This window comes from Annulohypoxylon truncatum (genome assembly GCF_022578515.1).
Source record: "Annulohypoxylon truncatum strain CBS 140777 unplaced genomic scaffold F4807scaffold_14, whole genome shotgun sequence".
Lineage (NCBI taxonomy): Eukaryota > Fungi > Ascomycota > Sordariomycetes > Xylariales > Hypoxylaceae > Annulohypoxylon > Annulohypoxylon truncatum.
The window spans coordinates 588,691-612,492 of NW_025953800.1; the positions used below are offsets into that span (position 1 = coordinate 588,691).

General features: G+C 49.0%; 7 protein-coding genes across 7 annotated transcripts; 4 read left to right on the top strand and 3 right to left on the bottom strand.

Moving 5' to 3' along the window:
* Positions 1–86: 86 nt before the first annotated feature.
* Positions 87–2,444, bottom strand: F4807DRAFT_424311 (serine hydroxymethyltransferase). Its single transcript, XM_047997864.1, has 4 exons — positions 2,114–2,444; positions 2,013–2,063; positions 1,584–1,948; positions 87–1,529 (listed from the first exon to the last, which is right to left on the bottom strand). The coding sequence occupies exons 1-4, from the start codon at positions 2,156–2,158 to the stop codon at positions 539–541; spliced, it is 1,452 nt and encodes a 483-aa protein (XP_047854742.1). The 5' UTR covers positions 2,159–2,444; the 3' UTR covers positions 87–538.
* Positions 2,445–4,408: 1,964 nt separating this feature from the next.
* F4807DRAFT_424317 (Asp-domain-containing protein) lies at positions 4,409–6,288 on the top strand. Its single transcript, XM_047997865.1, has 3 exons — positions 4,409–4,697; positions 4,752–4,905; positions 4,978–6,288. The coding sequence occupies exons 1-3, from the start codon at positions 4,599–4,601 to the stop codon at positions 5,916–5,918; spliced, it is 1,194 nt and encodes a 397-aa protein (XP_047854743.1). The 5' UTR covers positions 4,409–4,598; the 3' UTR covers positions 5,919–6,288.
* A 976-nt stretch (positions 6,289–7,264) lies between these two features.
* Positions 7,265–10,900, top strand: F4807DRAFT_73473 (uncharacterized protein). Its single transcript, XM_048003413.1, has 2 exons — positions 7,265–7,779; positions 7,951–10,900. The coding sequence occupies exons 1-2, from the start codon at positions 7,463–7,465 to the stop codon at positions 10,643–10,645; spliced, it is 3,012 nt and encodes a 1,003-aa protein (XP_047854744.1). The 5' UTR covers positions 7,265–7,462; the 3' UTR covers positions 10,646–10,900.
* Positions 10,901–12,285: 1,385 nt separating this feature from the next.
* On the bottom strand, positions 12,286–14,913 carry F4807DRAFT_73492 (uncharacterized protein). Its single transcript, XM_048003414.1, has 2 exons — positions 13,916–14,913; positions 12,286–13,859 (listed from the first exon to the last, which is right to left on the bottom strand). Exons 1-2 carry the CDS (start codon positions 14,758–14,760, stop codon positions 13,007–13,009), a joined length of 1,698 nt encoding a protein of 565 aa, XP_047854745.1. The 5' UTR covers positions 14,761–14,913; the 3' UTR covers positions 12,286–13,006.
* A 1,303-nt stretch (positions 14,914–16,216) lies between these two features.
* Positions 16,217–18,048, top strand: F4807DRAFT_424325 (glycoside hydrolase family 93 protein). The gene has a single exon (XM_047997866.1). It carries the CDS (start codon positions 16,641–16,643, stop codon positions 17,850–17,852), a length of 1,212 nt encoding a protein of 403 aa, XP_047854746.1. The 5' UTR covers positions 16,217–16,640; the 3' UTR covers positions 17,853–18,048.
* Positions 18,049–18,605: 557 nt separating this feature from the next.
* Positions 18,606–20,299, bottom strand: F4807DRAFT_424327 (uncharacterized protein). Its single transcript, XM_047997867.1, has one exon. It carries the CDS (start codon positions 20,209–20,211, stop codon positions 18,943–18,945), a length of 1,269 nt encoding a protein of 422 aa, XP_047854747.1. The 5' UTR covers positions 20,212–20,299; the 3' UTR covers positions 18,606–18,942.
* Positions 20,300–20,467: 168 nt separating this feature from the next.
* On the top strand, positions 20,468–23,488 carry F4807DRAFT_73525 (uncharacterized protein). The gene has a single exon (XM_048003415.1). It carries the CDS (start codon positions 20,688–20,690, stop codon positions 23,313–23,315), a length of 2,628 nt encoding a protein of 875 aa, XP_047854748.1. The 5' UTR covers positions 20,468–20,687; the 3' UTR covers positions 23,316–23,488.
* Positions 23,489–23,802: the final 314 nt, after the last annotated feature.

Genomic DNA, 23,802 nt, shown 5'->3' on the forward strand with positions numbered 1-23,802 from the left:
TAAGTCGACTTAGACGTCCTACTTATGAAGGTGGCACCAGCTTCAAATGCTTGTTGATTTGTAATTAGGGGGAACGAATCCCCTCGTGTACCGTTTACGGATGACGTGTTGAGTAATTAGGGATAGCGTATCATTTTCGTCACCTCCAGTCTCTGTCCATCAAACGTTCAATGGAGAACCGCAATATGTAGCCCGGATTTCATTAAGAGTCCTCATTGGTGCTCTCTAATTCCTTAATTACACTAAATCATTGTAATGGATATCAATTCCCTATAATCTACCGCGTTGAAGCAGTGCCGCGGATGACCCAGACCCTGAGAGCTATACCAAACTCCAGAGCTCATGATATTTGCAACGCCTGATGAATGCATGCAATTGTCCACTTTTGTCATCCCATTTTCCAGAATGAAGCCCGCCGTATGTCCACAAACCAGAGATAAGTTGAGTTGCCCCTCTTTCGCCTTCATGTCTATATGTTGAACAATACACCTCCTCGCCCTCTTCTTCGTCCTCGTCATTCAATCATACACGTGGCAATTTAAATGCCAGCATCCACTCTCCAGCCCTCGACGGGAAGAGGGAAGGTCTGAGACCACGAAGAAATTTCCTTCTTGAGCTCGTTAATTCTGGCAACATCACCGGCAGCAAGTCTAGCCCTGAAGTCCTTGAGCTTGTTGGCCTCCTTGGGGAGGCTAGCCTGGAGCTCCTTGGCAATCCTGATGCTCTCATCGATGTAACCAGCAACACGCTCGAAGTCCTGCTCACCGAAGCCACGAGAGGTCATGGCAGGAGTACCGATACGAATACCAAAAGGAGTAAGCGCGGATTTGTCGCCAGGGGTAGCGTTCTTGTTGCAAGCAATGTTGATCTGCTCAAGCACAGCCTCAATACGTGCACCATCCACCGACTGGGGTCTCAAGTCAAGAAGAACCATGTGCGAGTCAGTTCCGTCGGAGACGAGCTTGTAACCGAGAGCCTTGAACTTATTCTCCAAAGTCTTGGCGTTGGACACAACCTTCTGCTGATACGCCTTGAATTCGGGAGACTGAGCCTGCTTTAGAGCAACGGTGAGAGCAGTGATAGTGTGGTTGTGGGGACCGCCCTGGTGGCCAGGGAAGACAGAGAAGTTGATGGCCGACTCGAGGTCGTAGAAGGTCTGCTTGCCAGTCTTGGCATCGGTGCTGCGGACACCCTTTCGGAAGAAGATCATGGCGCCGCGAGGGCCACGGAGAGACTTGTGAGTAGTGGTAGTGACGATGTCGGCGTGGGGGAAGGGAGACTTGATGACCTCGGCGGCGATCAGACCAGAGATGTGAGCCATGTCAACGACAAGGTAAGCGCCAACGGAGTCGGCAATCTTCCTCATGCGGGCATAGTCGATCTCGCGGCAGTAAGCGGAGGTACCGGCGACAAGGACCTTAGGACGGAACAATTGGGCATTCTCCTCGAGCCTATCGTAGTCAATGATACCAGTGGTGAGGTCTACTCGGTAAGGCATAGTCTCAAAGTAAGTTGAGACAGCCGAGATCCTGCAAGTGACCGAGTCAGTAACGAAATCTCCGAATTATCCGAAACAAACTTACTTTCTGGAAGGAGTCTGATATCCGTGACTCAGATGGCCACCATGGGGGAGGTCCAAGCCCATCAATCGACCTCCAGGGGCCATTATGGCCTGGTAGACCTGCAAGTTTGCCGGGCTACCACTGAGGCACTGAACGTTGACACCCCACTGTTCCGGGTCGAGGTGGAAGGTCTGGAGAGCACGCTTCTGGCAAAGAAGCTCGACCTCGTCGATGTGTTGGTTTCCACCGTAGTATCGAGCGCCGGGGTAACCTTCGGAGTACTTGTTGGACATGGGAGAGCCTAGGGCATCGAAGACGGCACGCGAAGTGACATTTTCAGACGCGATCAGAATGATGGACTCTCGCTGTCGCTGGATTTCCTTTTTCTATAATCAAGGTAGTTAGACGTTGGATCAATTCGAATCAATTGGCTTCGGGCGAGACACTTACCATGATCTCCGCAACCTCTGGGTCAGACTCGACGAGAGATCTCTCGAGCAACTGTTGGTGTGTCAGCGAGATGCTTCACGAGGGTATTAGGTATTACTGACGTCCTTGTGCTCTTGAGAAAGAGCGTAGGTACCGTTGGCGGCCATTGTGTGAGGATGAAAGAGTATTGCTCAAATTACAAGGTGGGAAAGATTGTGAAGAAGAATCTCTCTACAATTTCACCAGCGGACTTCAGGTCTTTTTAGCTTTTTTATTGAAAAAGAGAAAAGGCGGAGGATGGAGAAGGGTAGAGTGGAAGGAGAGAATAATAATTTTTCTTCGACTCTAGTTGATTGGTGGGGTTCGTATTAAGTAAGAAAGGGCCCAGATGCTAACGGCGGGGTGATGACGAGCTGTTGGTTCCTTCCTAGTCCTTGCTGGTTGTGCTTATGCTAGGATCCGGAGTAACTAACGGAGTAGCTTTGGGGTTCTGTATTTCCATTGGTAGACCCATACCGAAGTCGGCGAATCAAACCTTCCATCAAGGTTCCGAGTGTACAAGAACGTGCAACATGGAAGTTCGCTGCGGGCAAACTTGCCATTATCAAATCGCCGCAAACATTGAAGCTCTGGCAGTATAAGATAGACATATGTTCTCATTCCGACTCTCAGCTTCAAGAATTAGAGCTCAAGTGTGTCTCGAGTTGAGATTGACGATCATGAAACATAGTTGAAAAGTTAATTGCAAGAATGTGTTTAGAAAGCTATAGATCATTGACTTTAGGATAATATCTAACAACCATAGGTGGTTCACATATACCTAGGTGGGTATATATCTCAATCCGCGTCAATTCTTAGTTGAAAATGAGTGGGATCATGCTTTCTAAGATTATTATTAAGGCTTTCTATTTGGAACGTTCTTATTTTCTTTTGGATGAGGTCAAGCCATGAGTCTAACTAGCGATTTGCTGGACTCATTTCTCGACGATGCCCTGAAGCGTTTGCATCTCATTGGCTAAAATGGCATGAGAACTTCTACAAAGAGTATATGCCTATCGCTACAGCATATTCTGATTGGCTGTGTCATTCCTAGTTATATGCTACGACTATTTAGTTAGTTAGGAATTGTTGGATTGGTCTTTAGACTAACCCAGAGCCTCAGTTCCTGACTAATCGCAGGTCCCGAGTATTTAATGTAGGTACTAGGCAGGAAACATTTAACGCTTAAGCTCAGGGGTAATTTCTTTGGTAGTTCTCCGGACGATCAAAGTCTATTCAGAATACTACTAACCTACACGCAAGGCGGTCTACGCAAACCCAACCTGCTCCTTTCCTTGTCACCGCCGTGAGGCTTGGAATGGTATGTTCTATCTACAGGCTAACCGTATACGGACCAATATTCTCCGAATCCATCGGACAGTGATATTTCGAGCATTCTTGGATTGGGACACCGACTATCAAATGTATTTGGGAGGTTCTAATAACTCAAAGAGTCTTATTTTCTGGCTTGGCTTCTCCTGAGAGGCGAATCTCTCGAATCTTTTATGCACCATGCTCTGCAACCATTAATGCAGTACATGTGCAGCAAAACTCTCGCTTATAAAAATATTCATTAGTAATACAACCTTAGAGCTTTATTACCGGAGCTACCGAAACTTGGAATTGAATTCACGCCCTTGAGAAGGATTGAAATCAAATACCTGGGATTATGTGTCATGTGAATGGATAATTCAGAAGCTTTGAGATAGAACAAGGTGGTCTTAGAGTTCTTTCGTATATTACTAGGACGCATGAACCTCATCGACAAATTGGAATAATACACCTGTATTTGGTCACATGCGACTGACAGTTCAAGATTCGTGACGGTTGTGATAGATGATAGTTATTCCCAGTTATGTTTCTGTAACAACGCATAAATGCAGGAAGCTCATTAATATACTTCAATGTACAGTACAATATTTGCTCCAAATTCCAGGTACCTGAACACCCTGTGAAGTGCCCCGAATCGGATTAATCAGACGACATGAAACTCTATTGGGTAAAACTTACCCGCATTGGTGGCGTTGAGTGTGTACCTGCTTGTGTCATCAGCGGTTGTTGCCTCTAGAATCTGGTTGCCCGGAACAATAAAGACCCACATAAACATATACACCTGCGTCACTGGAAACGCTAAGGCCTTTTAGGGCAAGCTAAAGTTGTCATAGGCAGCAGCAGTAGGAAACAACTCACCCTGAATGCAATACTGATGTACTGTACATCTTGCTGTGTATCTCGCGCACGAGACCGAGAGTACCCACTTTACTACTCCCGCAAGAGCCTGCATGCGCCATCTCGCACCTGCCCCTAGCAACTCTAGGCGCTGATTGATCAAAGGGAGCTCGGTCTTATCTCCCAGTCCCTCAACATCATCATCGGTCCATCTCTTCTTCCTATTATCTCCTACTTACATCTATCACTTCATCCATCATCTGCCATCATTCATCTCTCTTCCCCCCATCCCGAGGATCAGAGAATTGAAAGTCATCGGGACATCATTTCCCACTCTATACATTGTTATCAAGAGTTCTTTCATTTTAATTAATTTGTCACTGTTCGGAGTCGTCCATCATGAAGGGAGCTCTGCTAACCGCAGCTGTGCTGCTTGGCTCCGCCCAGGCCGGAGTCCACAAGATGAAGCTTAAGAAGATTCCTCTTTCGGAACAACTGGTTGGTGCTAGCTTTTGACTTATCATGCGACTCGATATTGATGGTTTATTACAGGAAAGCATCCCGATCGAGACTCAAATGCGAGGCCTCGGCCAGAAGTACATGGGACCCCGACCCGAGACTCATTCACAGGCGGTGTTCCAAGACACTTCTATCCATACCGACACAGATCACCCCGTTCCCATCTCCAACTTCATGAACGCTCAGTGTATGTAAACCCGAAAACCCGAAGCTAATAATGAAAGCTTGAGAAGTTCATTTGCTAATGGCTTAACTATAGACTTCTCTGAGATCAGCATCGGTACGCCGGCCCAAGACTTCAAGGTCATCCTCGACACGGGAAGCTCCAACCTCTGGGTTCCTTCATCATCTTGCGGCAGTATTGCTTGCTATCTCCACTCCAAATATGACTCCTCGTCCTCGTCAACATATAAGAAGAACGGCACTGAGTTCGAGATTCGCTATGGATCTGGTAGCTTGAGTGGTTTCGTGTCTCAGGACACCCTAACTATCGGTGACCTCACTGTCAAGAACCAAGATTTTGCTGAGGCTACCAGCGAGCCTGGTCTGGCTTTTGCCTTCGGTCGGTTCGATGGTATTCTTGGAATGGGGTTCGATCGCCTTTCCGTCAAGGGCATCGTCCCTCCATTCTACCAGATGGTTAACCAGAAATTGATCGATGATCCCGTCTTCGCTTTCTACCTAAGTGGCGATAATGGAGGCGACGACTCGGAGGTCGTTTTTGGTGGTGTCGACAAGGACCACTACACCGGCAAGATCACCGAAATCCCTCTGCGCCGCAAGGCCTACTGGGAGGTGGACTTCGACTCTATCTCTTTCGGTGACGAGACTGCCGAGCTCGAGAACACTGGTGTCATCCTCGACACTGGTACTTCTTTGATCGCTCTCCCCAGCGACCTTGCCGAGCTCCTGAACAAGGAGATCGGTGCCAAGAAGAGCTTCAACGGCCAGTACACCGTCGACTGCTCTGTCCGTGACTCGCTTCCTGATATCAGCTTCAAGCTTGCCGGATACGACTTTGCCATCGGACCTTACGACTACATCCTCGAGGTTCAGGGCAGCTGTATCTCGACCTTCATGGGCATGGACTTCCCCGCCCCTGTTGGTCCTCTTGCCATTCTCGGCGATGCATTCCTCCGAAGATGGTACTCCATCTACGACCTCGGTAAGGGCACCGTCGGCCTGGCTAAGGCTAAATAGGTGAAGGCTGACGGGACCTTGGGAGAAGATCTGTGAACTATCTTGTATGCTTGTGATGAGATTGCGACGCAACATGGGTATTGTACGGGTTCGATCATAATATGAGGGCGACAACGCGTTTGATTGCATTTCCAATTGAACCCTCATCTGCGGTGTTTTTTTCCTTTAGGGTATTCCCCTCGAAACGTGTTAGTCGCGAAGCATGATGAGACTTGAGTCTCCGTTGTAAATTACCCAACATCACGTATTCGTTTAGCTTGATACAACATACGTATTTCTCAAGGAATCTCTATCGATCTACGGATTACTTAAGTTGTCATACTCTGAAGTGAAATTGTCTAGTTAATTTCGTACTATTTATCTTGTTACAACTCAATACTTCGTACCGTAGAGATGTATTTCTTGCCAATGCCACAGTGAAATTGTTACTCGTAAAGATAATTACTAGTAATGTAGCTCAATGTACATGCTGGAGATTTTTAGATCCCTTAAGATTGCCGACTGTCCATTCAATTACTGCTCTGGTCGAGGAGATCAATAACATTCCGATCCGAGTGGAAGTTAAGACATGTAGCTATCAACTATATAGACTTAAAATACAATATGTATATATAGTGCTATATCATTGTACACTGTTACTGTAGTATACAAACATTCACATCGATGTAAGCTCATCATGGGTGTTGTTTCGTCGCAATTCGTTGGCGACAAGGCAACTTGCACTTAATTACATAGGTACCCCAGTATTACATAAACGATGTTGGCGAAGAATGGCTTGATTGAGATCACGTGCTGAGAACAAATGATGGAACGTGCGCGTACCGCTAGTCCGTAAGAAGCTTAGTAGCGAGCTTAGCGTCTCCCATCATTTGCAGGTGAGTCGAAGGACAGACAGATTCATTTCGTTGCACTTCTCCGTCCTCCCTCTCATAATACTGGGTACAAGACTTCTGCAATGAATGAAGTTTTCGAAACCAAAGTTATCAGTGAAGATATCGCGTGCATCCCGACAACAAAATTGTTCACGGACGGTTTAAGATCTTCTCATGGTCAACCCGTAGTAGACCTGGGTAGATTAATTACCTCGTTTCCAATTTTCTTACCGCTTTTAACACGATTCGTTCATTATTGGAATTTGGATGGGTGAATCTCGTCCACTTTCTTACCCGTCGCCCTTGCAACATTGAAGGTTTTTTATTGCGGTTTAGTTCCATGTCCGAACTGGTACCTCCCTAGCCTCCCTAGTCAAGCGCAGCCTGGAGCACTGGACACAGTGGAAGGTGGCAGCACGGCAGCACTGAGTTTTGCCTAGGAGGCTCTTCAGAAGGAAAGAGGGTCAGAGTGTCGCGGTCGCACCAAACAAGCAACGACAAAATCTCAAGTCCCAAATTCCCTTTTTTTCAATCGCGACCGACTAACCGTGCAGCGCGACGGAGCCACCATTTTGCTTAGCATTCCATTACCGTCCACTGTCAAACTGTCAACCACAACCAGGACAGCAACGACAATAAAAAATAAAAAGTTGCCTGGACTAACGGGAAAAAATGGCCTCGCCAGCCATAGCATTTCCAAATGGCGTTTCTACGCCCGTGCAACACGCCAACAGCAACGCCAATTCCAATGCCACCTCTAATTCTCCTAACGCTAACACCATGATCGACGCCGACATCGATACCGCGCAAAACATGTCCGGTACCTCCATCAAGCGCAAACGCGAATCAACCGACGCCAGCGAGAAACCCCCGAATGGCCTCAACCTCAGCCGCATAAGTCCTCTTCCAACCGACACCGTTCCTTCTCCCTCCAGCGCGACTAAGGTCGATCAACCCACGATACGTAACTATTATGAGGTCCTTCAAAGGTAAATCAATCTCTCCATCCGTACTCACTTTCTATTTTACGTCGACTTTATGCGCACCCCTTCTCGTTCCTTTCGCATCCTTCGTATATTTCCGTTCCTTTACTTCTTTTAATTCACCGTATAATACAATCCATTGCTATCTTCGGTTACTTACTATTGGCGATTTTATAGCATCGACCCCATGCCTTCTGTTCTCAAACGCCCCCTTCCCGACCCCGAAGATTCATCCAATGAGCCTCAAGCGAAACGGAAGAAGCCTGACGATGGGAACCCGTCACCTTCCATCGCCGACAAAGTGGCCCGGGAGCAGTATGGCGACGTTGATAGTATCATCGTCGACATCAAGGCGTCCATCACCGACAACCTGCAAGAATTGCGACAGGTTGAGCCCGGAAAGGATAGTAAGGCGAACGATGAAGCTATTGCTAAGATCATCGATTTTAAGCGACAGGCTTATGGGCTATTCAAGAGAGAAATAGCATATCCAGACAATACTCGTGCTTCCGGCGTTTTGGAGGAACTCAACTCGATTAGTGATCTACAATCCAACGCTAGTGGAAACATGATATTGGTGGTGAATGGCGAGCAAATGAGAGGAAAGCCGTTGTACTCGAGCCTGCAGCATTCTATCCCTACTCGCGACGGCACGGAGACTGATATACCTCTTCGGCCTCTGAGAGAAAGCGGATTGCCTAACGGTATCAAGACGGGCAGGGCGATACCGTATTCCTTCTCTTCACCTATCGAAAAGGATAAGAAGGCCAAGACTCTCGGAGAGCTCTTCCCGGCTCCGCGCAACTTACCGTCGCTACAGCCGCCTAAGGCACCGAAGAGCACTATTAAGGGCGTGCAAGTCGGATGGCACCATCCTGAGTTGACCGAGAAGTCTAAGTACCGAGCTGGGTCATACTTCAGCCAGAATATTACCACCGGGCGCTGGCTGGACTACAGCAACGCGGCACCCCCGTCACAAATCATGACTAAACAGCGCGAGCGGGCTCTAAGCCTTGCCGGAAATAAACCGTCTTCATCCGACCTTGAGATGTCCGAGATGGAATCGCTTTTCCGCGGCGCATTCAGTAGTTTTGCTCCCTCCAAGGACGACTCTGCCGCCATGATATCGTCGGGCATGATTAGCCAAACCATGTGGTGGCAGAAGGTGGGACAACGTAGCTTCGATCGCCTAGTCGAGACCGAGTTATTAGGAGATGCTGCCGAGGAAACAGACAAGACTGATACTGTCCCCGTTGAAGAGGTAGATGAGACGCTGATCAAGGAAGTACTAGACAATTGGGATGAGACTATGGTAGATCCCAGTCTAGAGCAAGTCTGTTGTCCGAAGAAACCCCAAGAGGAGATGGACGTGGATGACATCCTTCAGGAGGTATCCGACATGATCCAGACGCTAGTGTCTTATCAGAAGAATCGCAACTTGACCCTGCCGTCCGCGTCTAGCCAGAGCCGATACGCGGCGGATCCGGCCCATAGCGATATGCTTACGAACGGAACGCCGGTGCAGCCCGGAGAGGAAGAGCTAGCCACATACCAGGCTCTCAAAGCGCAGTTGGCTCTTGTTATTCAATCGCTGCCACCCTACGCAGTCGCGCGTCTCAACTCCGACAAGTTGGACGAGCTAAACATATCAACCAAGATTGAAGTGCGAACTGATGAGTACCAAGGGTTGATGGAAGAAGATGAGGCAGCTGCTCGCGCTAGAGCCGCGCAAGCTGCCACGGCGACCCCTCGGCCGGTCACGCATCGGGCGTCAAGTTCATCGAGTAACATGCAGTATGGTCAACAGTACCATGCCAATCGTGCGCCAATGCCTAATGCGCAGTATTATGGTGCGCAGACTCCGGTACGGGCTACTCAACCTACGATGCGAGGTCCCCCACAGACGATGCCCCCAGCGGCTTATCCTCCGCGACCACCGTCCAACACGGGTTATCGACCTCCGAACCAGTATCCCGGTACAGGTTATTCCACACAATTCAACAAACCGCCTGCTCCATATTCGCAGCCCGGTTCATACGCAAACACCCCCACACAAGTCCGGCCTCCGTACCAACCAATGCCGGGCTACCCTAACATGGGTAATCAAACGCCCCAAGCACGTTTCCCGCCCTACACACCAGCCACCCAACCGGCGCCTAATTACCATCATTCTCAACCCTTCCAGGTGCAACAACCTCATCAACTCCAGGGCACCCCGTCGCACCAGCAATACAGCCAATACACAAACGGCACTGCACCCATTCCGCAGAGGACGGCATCTCCGCACGTCTCCCACCAAACGCCGCAAACTCACCATCAACCCCTCTCCCACCATCCAGGATACAATCCGACTGGCACCCCTGTGAGACAAGCATCCTATGGCGGTCAACCAAACATTAACAATGACCCGTCACGGCGCTTCTACCCGAATGCCGGTTCGCCTGCCATGCCAAACAACCAAATTAACCAGCACAATCAGCAGAGTCAGAACTCGCAAACCCCCGGCACCTCCTCGTTCCATACATCTCTCCAGCCGCATCAAGTCCAGCAGGCGATGGATCAAGCTAAAGCTCGGTTCGACGCAACTAAGAGCGCGCAGAGGACGAATGAGGGTATCAGGAACTCGATGTCTGGTCAAGGGCAAGGACAAGTCGGTGCGCCGGTTGGTCTCGGTGGCATCGGCCTAGGGGGGGATCCGGCGAGGCTCGCAGCTGCCCGAGCCGGCATGCCTAATTATCCCGCAACCAGCCAGAGCCCAAAGCCGCAGCTTAACTCGCCTAGGGTTATGGGCGCGCCATCTGCGATCAACGGAACCCCCACGTCAGTGCCGACATCTAATGGTGGTTCATCAGCTCCTAGCAGGGAAGCCTAGAGGCCTTCCATGTTACTTGAATCCAGCCATTCCGATGAAGAACATCCGCGCAAGAGGGTCAAAACAACTCAGGTGTCAAACGAGTCCAAGTCATTCACTGTTGACGAGGTACCCAGTGTAATGATAGACCCAGCCTTGCTAATGTGGGATGCGGAACAGGATGCTCGCCGAATGTATGCCGAAGCAATGCAGAATGCAAATCAGAAATTCTGACGGTAAGGCTTCTGGCGGCCAGGGAAAGTTACTATGAAGCCAATGGTAACATACTGGATTTCCCCCTAAACGGAAAGGGTGGGCGCAGGGGTTTGTCGATATAAAAGACTCGAGCACGTATTTCTGTTTACACGTTCGTCATTCTAACTTAGAGGGGCGTTCAACGATACCGGAGAATCGGAGTTTAGTGCAGTGGACATCATTACGGAGGATTATTCCCCAACGGCAAAGGGACGGAACAGGAATTGTAGATGGCTACTACTGCTACTTCTTTTTTTCCTTCGATTCGCAAGCTTCTAAGTCATTTTTTCTTCGTTCTGGGCTTTTTCCTGCTTGGGAAGAGAAAAGTTCCACATGTTCCTCTTTACCGTTGTCACCTTTTTTTTTTTTAATTCACCGAGATTCACAATGTGGTTGGAGCTGAGCTTAGCTGAGCGAGGCCGGCTGCTGGTATGGCGTGCGTGGCAGTTGTGGCATAAGGGGAAGTGTGGGTGGAATTGGTGTATAAACGGGCGCGTTATACAAGCTTCTAAGTTACTGGTCAGTCGACAGAGATGGTCGAAGTTGAGGGGGATTGTTGATACGTTGACGAGATAAGGGGGTGAAGACAAGGTTACTAGGGGTGGAGGCAGTGTGGTGATCAGGGGTAGTGGCATTGGCAGTTGGCTTAGTCAATCGACGGCTGCGCATTGCATGTTGCATGTCGCCATGCTGCACGCAGTGCGTCGGTCCATGGTTGTTGATATAACTTCGCGCTGCCTTTGTTCTTGTTTTACGTGCGCGTGTTGTCGGGTTAGAGGTGCCTTACCAGCAGTGCTCACCTTTTTGCCCACCTACTTGGTAAGTAAGGTTGGGTGTGAGCCGTGGTCTAATACAATACAGATGATCCCCAAAATAACTGCTTATGGTGCTTTTTTTGGTGTTGCGTGATTTGACTTAGGTTCGTGTGATTTGATGTGATTTGATTTGACGTTGCACTAATTACATGCGTCTACTTAGGTGATCCAGGTAACTTGGTGAATAAATCGTTGATATTGGTTGTAGGGATGTCCTCCAAGGTACGACATAAATAACGCCATGTACCTACCTATGTACGGAATATGATTATATCCAATTGGAAACTGAGCATACTATTCAATTCCGATTCGCAGGTTTCGTTGTTCTAATCTTGCTCTATTGATTTGGAGTTATTTTCTCATAAAGGATATATAGACTGGGTAGCATACAGGAGACGGGGAATTCGGATTAACGGATAGGGGGCAACAAATGTAGCACTTACCTATATCTATGTAGGTAATGTAGGCAGAGGTACGTACGTTACATGAATGTATGATCTGAGATATACGTCCGTATTATTCAACCTAAATCAACAACTTGAGCCAACTCCAAAACGGGGAATTCAGTAGACTTAGGTATCTCATCCAGAGTACAATTCTAGTGCTTCGATTCATTTGCTAAATTTCATAGGAGGGTGGGAGTGGGATCTTCGTTTATTCTCTAATTGACCAACTCCTCCAGTCTACGGACAACAGGCTTTAACGACTGCAAAGCCGAATCCTTACGCCTAGGTATTTATACGCCTAGACCAACTAATTGATGTAAGCCTCGATGGCTAACGTAGCCCATGCATTCTAACGCCAAACTCCCCAATCCGAACTCAACGCCCTCTTAAAGGGCGGAGACTAGACTAGAAGCTATACCCCATCCCACGATAACAATTCTCCAAACCCTCCTCCGCTTCCCTTTCCTCTTTCACTTCCACTTTCACTTTCTTTTCTTCTTTCTCTTCCCTGCTCACCGGCGTCCGTCCCCACTCCGGAGGCGGCTGAAATATGCCGATGCCGTTGTGTTTAGGCAGCACGACCTCCTCGCCCTCGTCCTCCTAGAATCTCCAGGACTTGTTCAGCTTCTTGGCATCGACGGGAGCACCGAAATCGACAACGGCAGTAGCGGAAGTCGACGGCTTCTTCGACGCGGGCAGCTTAGACGCGGGCACTTTAGACAGTGGCTCTTTGCTCTCCTCGGGCCTTGGGACGCTAGCGCTGGAGCGCGTGTACAGTGCGCAATCGCCGAAGAGGTTGTTCAGCGGGAACAGGTGCTTGTCGTAATTTCGAACGAGTTCTCGCACGCGCGGCGAGTCGGGGTCTGCTAGGGGTGTGCTGTTTGACAGGTTAGCGTTGACATCGGCGTCAGATTTCGTGGTTTAGGGATGGTTTGGGGGAAGTCGGGTTTGTCTACCGGGGATATAAGGTAGGGAATACAAAAATTGGACCAAGTGTACCCAGAAAATTGGAATACGGGATGAAAGAGAAAATAGACGTACTGGAAGTAACAAGATAATATGTTATCGTTCAGACATTCCGCGGTCTTGGACCTAGTTTTGAGATCCGCCTCCTCAGGCGTCAGCACCGTGTTCCAGAACATGGCCGCGGGCTGCGCGATATCGGCCACGATCTCCTTCAGACAGAATGACGGGTTGGGGGCGAAGACCAAGGTGCGGTCATCGATCTCGGCGAGGCCGGCGGCGCCGTGCATACCCACGATCTCGAACCCGTTCTCGGGCAGCATCCGGACGCAGTCTGGATGGTACTTGGGGTCTTGCGCGAGCAGACGTACGGAGTTACCGAAGCGCTTGCGCAGGCACTCCAATAACGTCAGAGCTGCCAGGTGGCGGTAGATGCCCCTCGACGTCATACACCCTGGCTCGTCACATCTGAGGGCGATGGGGCCGAAGTCGAAGCATATAATCTTGTCGATGGGCGGTAGAGGCAGCCGCATGAACATCGAGTACAGTTGGAAGGCTATCGGGTTACTCCTCCATACCCTTTTGTAGCAATTGCGCCAGACATAACGGTCACTTTCGGCCATATTATCCTCATGGTCGTACTTGATGGTTTTGAGTGACATGGACCTGTACGGCATGTTGTCGGGTCGGGTGGCAGGTGGGCATGCTAGGGCCTGGTAGCCATGGAATTCCGCTACGATCTTGTGATCTGATAAGCTGCTTATGTACATTAGTCTATCTTGACTGAAGAGTGGGTTGGAGGGGCAGCATACTCATCCTCTTTCGCGACGAATTCACCGTCTCCAGCATACGCAGGTATACCGATGGAAGAGTTTCCCCCTTTAATCTCGTCCTCGAGAATACGAAGTCCTCTCTTGGTCCAGAGTCTGTCTCCTTTGTTGTACTTTTCGATGACCTTACGTTGAAGGTCGAGGTCATAATCTGACCATTCCTTGAATTTGTGGTCCTCGATAGGATTCTTGTCTGTGTAGTAGCTTAAGTCGCTATCGGAGTCACGATCCGCAAACGTGGATTTAATACCGGACCAGGTTCTTGGTTGATCTGGTCGCTCGTCTTCAGGTTCATACAGATCATCGTTCTTCGCGGACCATAGGCTCTCTAAGTTTTCAAGCATCTCTTTGTTCAAGCGGACAGCTTGTTCATTATCCTCTTCAAGGAGCTCACAATTGGAATCTTTTAAGAGGGTTTCTTGCCAAGGGGTGATCTTAGGGATCTTCTTGGCACGGTCATTAGAAATGTCGCTCGTGGGACGAGTATTTCTAGCACCCGAGTGGGCTGGGCTGTCTTCTCTGTCCTTTCTCTTGAAGCCCTGGTTTGGGTAATAAGCCGTGCCAGACCCAGATTCCTTGACCTTGCCTCCGCGAAGGGAAGGACGATGATCTTGTTTCTCCGCGCTGTTGATATGGAGGTTACCCAAGCCCGCGCTGGGTGAACTGCACGGCGTTTGGAAAGAAAAGCGCTGGGATGGGATTTCGTTGGTTTGGACCCCATTGGGTTGGATTCCAATAGACTTGGCTTCGCTGGGACTGGAAGAGAGCTTGTGCCTTACGTTCTTTATCTTCATGCGGAAAGAATCCGCCTTGAGCCTAAGAGACATGGTAGGAGATAGTACGCTGAGATCTGTGTTTGGAACTTGGCGAGTGTATTTAGCGTGCGTTGTAAGACTGGTAGAAAGGTACGGGATTAGAGATTCGTGCTTTATATGATATCCAAAGGATACAGGATACACAAATAATGCAATTCTTCATGAACTCTCGTGAGACAGAAACTCAACCGACGTATATTGCACAGAAAGCAATACTTGGCATTTGGGAAATGAGTCGCCTCTTAAGTAGAGAGAGTTCCATAATGAAAAAAAACTAAAATAGATAGAATTATACGCCTTCATTGCACTACTACTTTCCTTAAGTTGGTGAGTGCCTCGTGGCGTTAAGATCGATAACCTTAATAACAATCTCGTACTTACTAAACTTACAACTTTGAACTGCCTGTGGGAGTAGGCGTCTGCCTTTTGCTGCTCTTAGTTGCGGTTTCTTGGAGGCATCGCTTCGCACGCCTGGCAAGAGCATCCCCCAGTATCCGACAGCGCCGGAAGCCTCCGAGTTATCTAATCAGGCGTCATGGTTCCGTTTGTCCATCAGCCCTTAATTGGGCAATGATCGAAGGCAGGAAATATATTATGGTCACTTTGAAAAGCTTGTCTTCACGGATAAGTACCATCCAGGGCGGGCCGATCAGGGACGGGGTGTGATCTCAGGGTCGTTCCCCAGCGGCTGAGTTTCAGCCGATGTTGAGTCGCTCTGGTCGCTACGATAGCGTTAAGATACGGTATGCGCCTTTAGAAGCGCTCGCGGCTTCGAAAAGGCAAAGATGAACGACTTCCCTTTTCTAAATCCATTTTTTTAACCTGGGATGACATAATAATCCGCGGCTCCTGCAGTCGATAGTGGCACTAGAAGTTCCATGCGCGCATATTTGTCACGATCGCCAAGGACGAAGTCCACCTGCTGAGGGCGTCAAAGTGTCACTGCCGAGGAGGCGCCGCTACAGCTGCAAGTGTTTAGCAGTAATACCGATGTAGATGCCTGACAACTCAACGTTGACACATGTCATCATCCCGAGCGTCCTGAGCGCGACTTTTGCAAATTTCTTGTTGAACGGATACACAAATTCGAGTGGTTCGGTCCACTTCTTCGAGATTTAGATTGTCGCTGGATGCTGATCGAGGCGTTTGTCATAATGTGCATAACGTGCAAAACACGGTATAACAGTGAATAGATATATCATATAAATTTATATTGCATGTTTTCATAGATTATGTGAGTGAGGAATTGGAATAATCGGAATAATTGGAATTTTTAATTGTAATTGTTGAGTTGAGGAAGAAGAGGACAAGGGCGATGACGAAGAATTTGAAACAGGGAATGATTCCGATTCGGTTAACGGCATTTGAGAGGAGATTTCCGACAATTAGATGCATATCATTAATTGTACTCTTATAGGGAGGCGCTTGTGACGTTAGATATTCGCCAAACCGTCAGTATCAGGGGCCAGGGCCATTCACCCGTTTTTAACATTTTAAACTCCCTGGCTCGAAACGTTATGAAAGTCGTTATTATGAAATATTACGAACAACATCTCATGCGATAAATGTTCAATAAAAAGAAGATCCTTCCGATCTTGAGGGTTTCCTGCAACGACGATCACCCAACCTCATAAACCATAAACGCCCGGAAAAAAGGGGACACACAGACACCTTAAGCAAGTACATATGGATGATATCCAACATTCCCTACATTCCATACTACGGCCTACTAATATGTGGAGCAGGTTGCTTGTACTGAAGTACTCCGAAACATAAATTCGCCGACGACACTTGGTCAAGAAAAACCAACATAAAAAACCAGTAGGTACTAATTAGATGTGTCCTCCAAGCCAACCTCGACTTCTCCCCCATCGATTCCCGCCAGAATCTAAATGGCCGGGAGGCTCACCCAGAAAATACTAGGCCACATCGGTCACCTGGGGGCCCTGCTGAACGGCGATCCCATGGCTCAGCAGGATGTCATCGTGTCTCCCGCCCGCTGGCAGGTCGATGTCAACGAAACTTCTCTGCATCCCATCCCCGGCACCTACCCGCGCCTGGCCAGGCTAGCCGACGGCGGCCTGCTCTGCGTCACCACCGGATTCCACGGCCCCGGCGGCCGCGAACACGTGCTGCAGGTGTCGCGCAGCATCGACGGCGGAAACACGTTTGCGCCGCACGGCGAGATCGCCCGCGGCGCCGCCGACATCGACAACGCCTTCATGATTGAGGTGCCGCCCTCGCCCTCTCCCGCCACCCCCAACCCGCGAGACGGCCCCGTAGTCCTGGCCGCATTCCGCAACCACGACCGCGACCCGGCGCAGGGCAACCGGCCCACGCACTTCCGCATCACCGTGTGCCGCAGCGAGGACGGCGGCCGCTCCTGGAAGTACTCCTCGCAGGCGGCGGAGCACAGCGCGAACTCGAGCAACGGGTTGGGGCTTTGGGAGCCGTTCATGCGGCTGGGCGGGCCGGACGGCAGGGAGGTGCAGCTGACGTACTCGCGCGAGCTCGCGTTCAATAACCAGGAGACGTTCCGCGTGGACTCGCGCGACGGGGGCAGGACGTGGTCGCAGCCGCGGTGTCTGCGGTGCCACTCCCCGCACGTGAACCTGCGCGACGGCATGCAGAGCATCGTCAGCGTGCGCGACGTGTCGGGGCTGACGGCGGAGGGCGACCGGTTCTTCGGCGAGGCGCAGGTCGTCGTGTTCGAGACGACGCGGCGCGGGACCTTCTACAGCGTCGAGTACGCGGTCTCGTACGACCAGGGCCTGACGTGGGGGTCGCGCGGCGTCGTGTACCAGCCGCGCCACGGCCGCAACGCCGGCGCGCCGCAGATCGAGCGGTACGGGAAGACGGGGCTCGCGGTCGTGTTCATGACGGACGAGGAGACGGAGACGGACCCGACGTGGCCCGGCAAGGCGGCGATCAAGGTCGTCTTCGCGACGGGCCTGAACAGGGGCAGGATATTCTGGAGCCAGCCGACGCTGGTCCACGCCGCGCCCGCGTCCTGGCCTAGCCTCTTCCGGATGGGAGAGAACGAGCTCATGGCCGTGTTCGAGACCCGCGGGAGGTCTATTGGGAAACGCTTGCGTTATGGTTAGCGATTGTTTTTTGTAAATAGATAGATTGGGCTAAGGATAGGATAAAGGCGCGTTTGGGTTGTTATTAATTAGAGAACAGAATGAGACCATCAATGCAAGATCCAACCCAGCAGTGGGGAGGGCCTTTTTACAAGACAGAACAATTACTCTAAGCTATTAATGTATAAAATCTTATAAATACAGCGCTTTCACGGTTTACCTACACAGATAATGCCCGCGCATTCATGGATGAGAGCCGCAAACCTTGTATTTTGCATGGAGGTATTTGTGATGGCCTCAGACTGATATATCATTACTCGAAGATGACCCGACGCTTCTAGACTCACGTTGACGAAACGCACAAGACATGCAAGCTTCCCCTCTTAGTTGAATGTCGTCTTGGTATTAATCATCGTAACTGTGCGTCTTCGCACGTCACTACTAGACCCGTGGTGCAATTTATAATCTATATATTGAACCCGAATAGAATTTGCCTAGTGACTTGCTTATCGTTAAGAACTATCTAAGGAGCTAGAATCTAAATGAAGGTATATCGGATTGCCTGGTTTATGTAGCGCGTTAGGTTAGGAGCTGTCCTCCAAGGCTTCGAATTCTGTGTGGCAGCTGGAAACTGCCATAGACTACGACAGTAAGATTTATGTTTCCTATTGTCTTCCATTCTCTCTGAGCCCTTCAAAGCGCAATTTCGCTTCCGAGTATATTGATTACGCCATTGACATTAAGGGTAGATATATCCTCAACTGCTCTAAGATTGGCACTTACCTCATCGCAAGTTCCTTTTTCTTAAATTATTGCCATATAGTATTGTTTTGATTAGTAACATATTACCTACCGATGAACAACTTAGGGTACGTTGCCGAACCTGATGAGATTTCTCTTTCTACCTACTTCTAGAGTCCTTGGCTCCCCTTTTTGATGTCTTTGGTTCTCTTGGGGTTCGCGTGGGTAATTCCCTATATGATAGGGTCCTATCCTGTTAAGGACCGTATTATGTGGGTAGTAAAAGTTAACGAAATCATATTGTATGAAAAAGGGGTATCATATATAAGGTACGTGAAGGAGTAGTGTTTTTGTAGCTGCTGCTTCTTGACTAGACTTTCACTATCTGATCCGATTTTGACTCAACTATATCCTCACGATACACCCTTCGTAATTCAAACCCGACTTCGATGGTAATAAGGAATATGATGATCCACTCCAACCGATGTCCAACTTTTTCGCTGACCATCTCTCTCAAAACGCTTACGTTCTCAAAACCGTAGTCGATCTTCTTGTTCAGAATACCAATGCGCTGCCGGATATCTAGAACGGTACTAATCTGATTGTAGTAATTCTCTAGGTTCGACTCCGAGTCCCAGAACATATCCGGTAGCTGGTCCGTGATATCCGAATAATGATTCAGCTGCGACCTCAGGCTCAAGAGTTGACCGGTCATCTTCAACACGGCGCGCCGTCTTAGTTTATGCTCTAAACCACCCTCGATGAAATTTAAGCTGTTCTTAGAGTATTCGAAGTGCTCAATGGCCTGGTTTTCCAACACTGCTAGTTTTGGACTTCTGGCCAACCCGCTGGAGAAGGCAATCTTTGCGAGAGTCGTGTCTAGTCTGTCATTTTCTAATTCTTGCGCTCGCGTGCCTAAGACGACGACCTCTCCCTTCATATAACTGGTGTCACGTGTCTCGTCTGGTATGAACTCAAGCTCTTCCATCTCGACACGGTTAAGATGAGGAAGCTCGGCCGCTCGAATGAGCTGCTTGGTGGCAAGGGTCTTAAAGGCGTCGGCTGGCACTGACCATGCTACAATGGTTCCGGAGGGGAAGACGAAAATATCTCCATTATTGATGCCCCTCGCATGTACAACACCTGAGGGGTCGAATTCGGTACCATCGGGATCTAGCTCAAATGCGTGGAAGCGTAGTATATCCTGTACGGCATCCATATCGAAAGACTGAGCAACGCATATAGAATTGATAGTTCTACGATAATCTGTCTCTGGTCCAGTATGATCTCTTGTATGATCTTCCCTCGCATCTTTAGTACCTCTGGTTTGTTTCGTAGTGAGCCCCAGGCGCAAAGTCTTGGCGGCGGAAGCTCGAGCGGTTTTGCGCTTAGGGGAGGGCGAAGTCTTATTCTGCTGCTGAGCGTCCGACTGATCGACGGCATCCTTTGAAAGGATCAATTCATCATTCTTGTCAGTATCCGACAACAATCTGCTGGAGGTGAAGAAGTAGCGCTTGCGTGGGAGAGAGGCGAAAGTGGTCTGGTGAAAACATCGCTGCGGTCTTGGAGCGGGCACGGAAACTATGGTATGCAATCCTCTAAGCGCGGGAGCTGCTACTTTATGTAATGAGGGGCGCATGATGATGTTAGTTGAGCCATCTGAATGCGATTTGCTGATCGCAAACGTATTTTGACTTGTTCCTGTGTGGGAGAGGGAAAGTTTGCGATAAAATCAGAACTTGGAGTTTGAAGTCAAGTAACTAATTGGCTGTGGTGGTGGGGTACGTAGCTTCATATCGATAGGATACCCTGCATGATGCCCAGTGATAAGATAAGGAAATAATGAATAATTGGGTGTCTAGTATCCATACTGACGTTCAGGCCCACCGTGCGTTATGAATTTTGGCTTCAACTTTTAACTTTCAACTTCTCTATCACCATCACCATCTTTTGATATAATGTTGGTCTTACCACGCCAATGACACGACTCTCTATATGCTTGATGAGATATGCCAGACCTTTCGCTATTATGCACACATAGGTGCAATTTAAGAGCGGAAGCTCCTGAGCTAATGGGCTACAACATCGATTCTCCCCAATCTCCCTCATAGCAGCATGACTGTCTCACATGTAGTAGCTTCGGCAAAGTCAGCTACTAAACAAAGCTCAATATGGGTTTCCAAACCAGACTGGAATCAAACGCTCTCGCGACTGACTAGTTCAAGGCGGCAACGCTACCCTAAACTTCGACTGTCGCCTAGTCGCATAGTGGCCCTGCGTCTCCGAACCAGAACCGATAGGCAGGAGAAACTATATGGGAAAGCCTTCGAACTCGCCGCCAAGCTGCGCGCTGATCGGCTCCCACTAGTGATGCTTCAGACGTGGATGGCTAGAGAGGATACTCATAATGATTCTCGTGTCAGTCTGTTTATTAACTCTATCAGTCCTTCTGATTGGGCCGATCGTTTTCACATCCTAAAAACTAAGGGATGGTCTAAGGAAGATATAGATCAATGGATTTGGATATTATCTGGGGAAGATGGAGACGATCAAGTTCAACGATTGGCTTCGACCAAAAGACCAACACCTATATTCCTAGTCTCGATCCTGTCGCGCAGCGACGCCAGAATCCACAAGGCTGAGACCTTGTTATCTCTCATGGTATATGCGTCCAGACGCCACTTTCATATCAACATCCAATTACCAAATCACACGCTGGATCTCCGAAATCCTAAAATGGTCATGACAGTGACTCAGTTTCTCTTATTCCTTCGCCGTCTTGTCAAACATGTTCAACGATTATGGCCGAGGTCAATTGTCACACTAGCCCGACTTACGGCCAAGTACATTCAAAGGATGCCATCGAATGTGGACGCCAATAATTTCCACGAGAAGTGTAGAATTTTCAATACAGCAATACAGCTATTCAAAAAGCCAGCAGTCATCCAACCAGTTACCAATATGGAATACAATTGGAGAGCGCAAAAATTCTTACTTGCGATGTCGGACAATCTGGAGAAGCCTCTTATAATTAACAAAGCCAGCTACCGCGCTATTCGAGAAGTCATGATCGGGTTAAAAAAGTCAAAGACGGAGAAAGCGGTAGCTTTAAGATATACGAAATCCTGGCCCCCATACCGACAGGATTTTGACGGCCTTGATGCGAAAAGGACGGCTGACGATGACTACTCGCGCAGCGTGAGGGCCGGAATTCTTATGAGGGAAGCTGGATATCCTGACGATGACTACGATAAAGCTCTAGATGCTCTTGGTGGTATGGGTGCTGGTTCCCCCACTGTACAAACCCGCGGTCTCCCGCCCAAAGAACAAAAAGGTGATGACGAAGCCCAAAATTTCTTAACTCGTTGGGCCGCCACGATACGAGCAACTCGTAATAGTCAAGAAGCATGGAAAGTTTTTAACGAGTTTAATTCCCAGACGAGCGAATCTCCAAACGCCCAAGTTTATGCAGAGATGTTCATCAAATTGCATGCTCCTCTTATTCACCGAGAATCAACTGTGTTACCTGGTGATGCTCGAGAAGCGTTCCCTATCTATGACGCTAATTATACCGAATATGAGTTGGCTAGGCTGTCGCCCCCCTCAGTTAGTGAGCTCTACGATCGGATGGTCAACCACGGTGTAAAGCCGGAGGGTCAGTGCCTTCACACGCTATTGACCAATGCTGGCTCTCTCGGGGAGGCAACTCGCTATCTTCATGACAGCGGGCTCGATCCGGTTAGCATTAGTGCATTAGCCCTCTTCAAAAGAGCTCATTACGAAGTCCTTCGGAAGATCCCTCTCTTGGTTTTCCGGAGCTATATCCAACTTCTCTGCAAGTTGCAACCCCATTGCCGAAACAAAGAACAAGTACCCTTAAATGAGCTTTATCTCATCCGCCACGCTATCAATCTGTGTAGCTTGCGACTAAGAGTGGAGACTACTGAGGGATCTAGTTTCGGATCGCCTTGGTCTATCATCCTCAGGGCACTAGCCCGGCCGCATCTTTGTGTCATGAATGGCACTCAAGCTGATAATGATGTCCAAGCTCTATCTATATCTATGGATGTAATCCAACTGGCGCAAGACAGAACGGTGATAAACCCGGATATGTTCCTATATCTCTGTCGTGCTGCTCAAAAGGCTGCAGCCTCTCAACTTGGGTCTCGGGAAGCATCATTAGACGTCGGCAAAAAGGAGGTTTCCCCAGTTTCACTACTTGAAACAATCTCGCAAACTCTCAAGACGATATTTGCCCAGCTTAGAAAACCTGTCGATACGATAAGCTCAGAATGTGAGGATCTCGAAGTGCCCAGATTTATGCATAACATAGAGCCCGTGCACTTACATACGTATATGCGCACTTTAGCCTTCCTCGACGACACCGAAGCAATGAAAGAATTGCTAAGATGGATGCTTAGGAATAAGACGTATATCGATGAGGAGGCTGAACGAGTAGGTACCCGTGGCCAGGCATTGGTAGTGAGGACTCTCTGCGCCTTTCAGGCATTTGCCGGCTCACGTCTCAGCCACGATGAAGAAATGGATATTATATCCCATATAGGAGACGTCGAGAGTATTGCGGGTAGCTGGAGATGGCCAACTCCAGAAGATGTCGACAATTACGTACAGTCTGACCGGCGCGGACATTCCCAACGACTTCAGCAGAGGATTGCGGGCAAAGCGTTCCTTGCATCTCAGCAAGAAAGTGAAAACAATGGAATTGGAACAGTAGCAGCTTAAATAAATGTATACTTTCGATACAGAAATACTCCTATATTTATATAAAAAGAATAAAACTTTTCGAATAATCATATCGGGCTACCTGCATTCGCAAATTCTCGACGGCCATATGTCTCGGTTCTGATCCGGATTTCGCTTATGTAAGATGCGGGAGCTTCCCTGGCCCCGGCGCCGGTTGCTACTGCTGAGTTGTCGGGTTGACGAAAGCGGCAGGAGAAGTCACGACTAGGTCCACTTACACGAAATTGACGCCCTCTTATTGGGCAATTGGTTCAGTAGCTCGGTGGATCTACGCGCCACGTTCGAAATCCTAGGGTTCCTTTTATTTTCTTCCTTTTTTCCTCCATTTTCTCCGTTTTCTTTCATGACCCATCCGGCTGTCGTGCCCATACGCTACCAACCCTTTCGCAAGCGGCGGGGTTGCTAAAATGGCTTCATTCCAGCAATTATTCCCTGTTAGAAAGTCCCATGCTAGGATTGGTCACAT

Bases quoted from the DNA above. Each gene is read 5' to 3' on its own strand.
- F4807DRAFT_424311 (XM_047997864.1), bottom strand. From the start codon at position 2,158: ATGGCCGCCAACGGTACCTACGCTCTTTCTCAAGAGCACAAGGAC. The intron at 1,949-2,012 runs GTAAGTGTCTCG...CCTTGATTATAG, and splicing joins CAGAGGTTGCGGAGATCATG to AAAAAGGAAATCCAGCGACA. The intron at 1,530-1,583 runs GTAAGTTTGTTT...GGTCACTTGCAG, and splicing joins TATCAGACTCCTTCCAGAAA to GATCTCGGCTGTCTCAACTT.
- F4807DRAFT_73492 (XM_048003414.1), bottom strand. From the start codon at position 14,760: ATGTCTCTTAGGCTCAAGGCGGATTCTTTCCGCATGAAGATAAAGAAC. The intron at 13,860-13,915 runs GTATGCTGCCCC...GTACATAAGCAG, and splicing joins TTCGTCGCGAAAGAGGATGA to CTTATCAGATCACAAGATCG.
- F4807DRAFT_424317 (XM_047997865.1), top strand. From the start codon at position 4,599: ATGAAGGGAGCTCTGCTAACCGCAGCTGTGCTGCTTGGCTCCGCCCAG. The intron at 4,698-4,751 runs GTTGGTGCTAGC...GGTTTATTACAG, and splicing joins TTCCTCTTTCGGAACAACTG to GAAAGCATCCCGATCGAGAC. The intron at 4,906-4,977 runs GTATGTAAACCC...GCTTAACTATAG, and splicing joins CAACTTCATGAACGCTCAGT to ACTTCTCTGAGATCAGCATC.
- F4807DRAFT_73473 (XM_048003413.1), top strand. From the start codon at position 7,463: ATGGCCTCGCCAGCCATAGCATTTCCAAATGGCGTTTCTACGCCCGTG. The intron at 7,780-7,950 runs GTAAATCAATCT...GCGATTTTATAG, and splicing joins TATTATGAGGTCCTTCAAAG to CATCGACCCCATGCCTTCTG.
- F4807DRAFT_73525 (XM_048003415.1), top strand. From the start codon at position 20,688: ATGACTGTCTCACATGTAGTAGCTTCGGCAAAGTCAGCTACTAAACAA.
- F4807DRAFT_424325 (XM_047997866.1), top strand. From the start codon at position 16,641: ATGGCCGGGAGGCTCACCCAGAAAATACTAGGCCACATCGGTCACCTG.
- F4807DRAFT_424327 (XM_047997867.1), bottom strand. From the start codon at position 20,211: ATGCGCCCCTCATTACATAAAGTAGCAGCTCCCGCGCTTAGAGGATTG.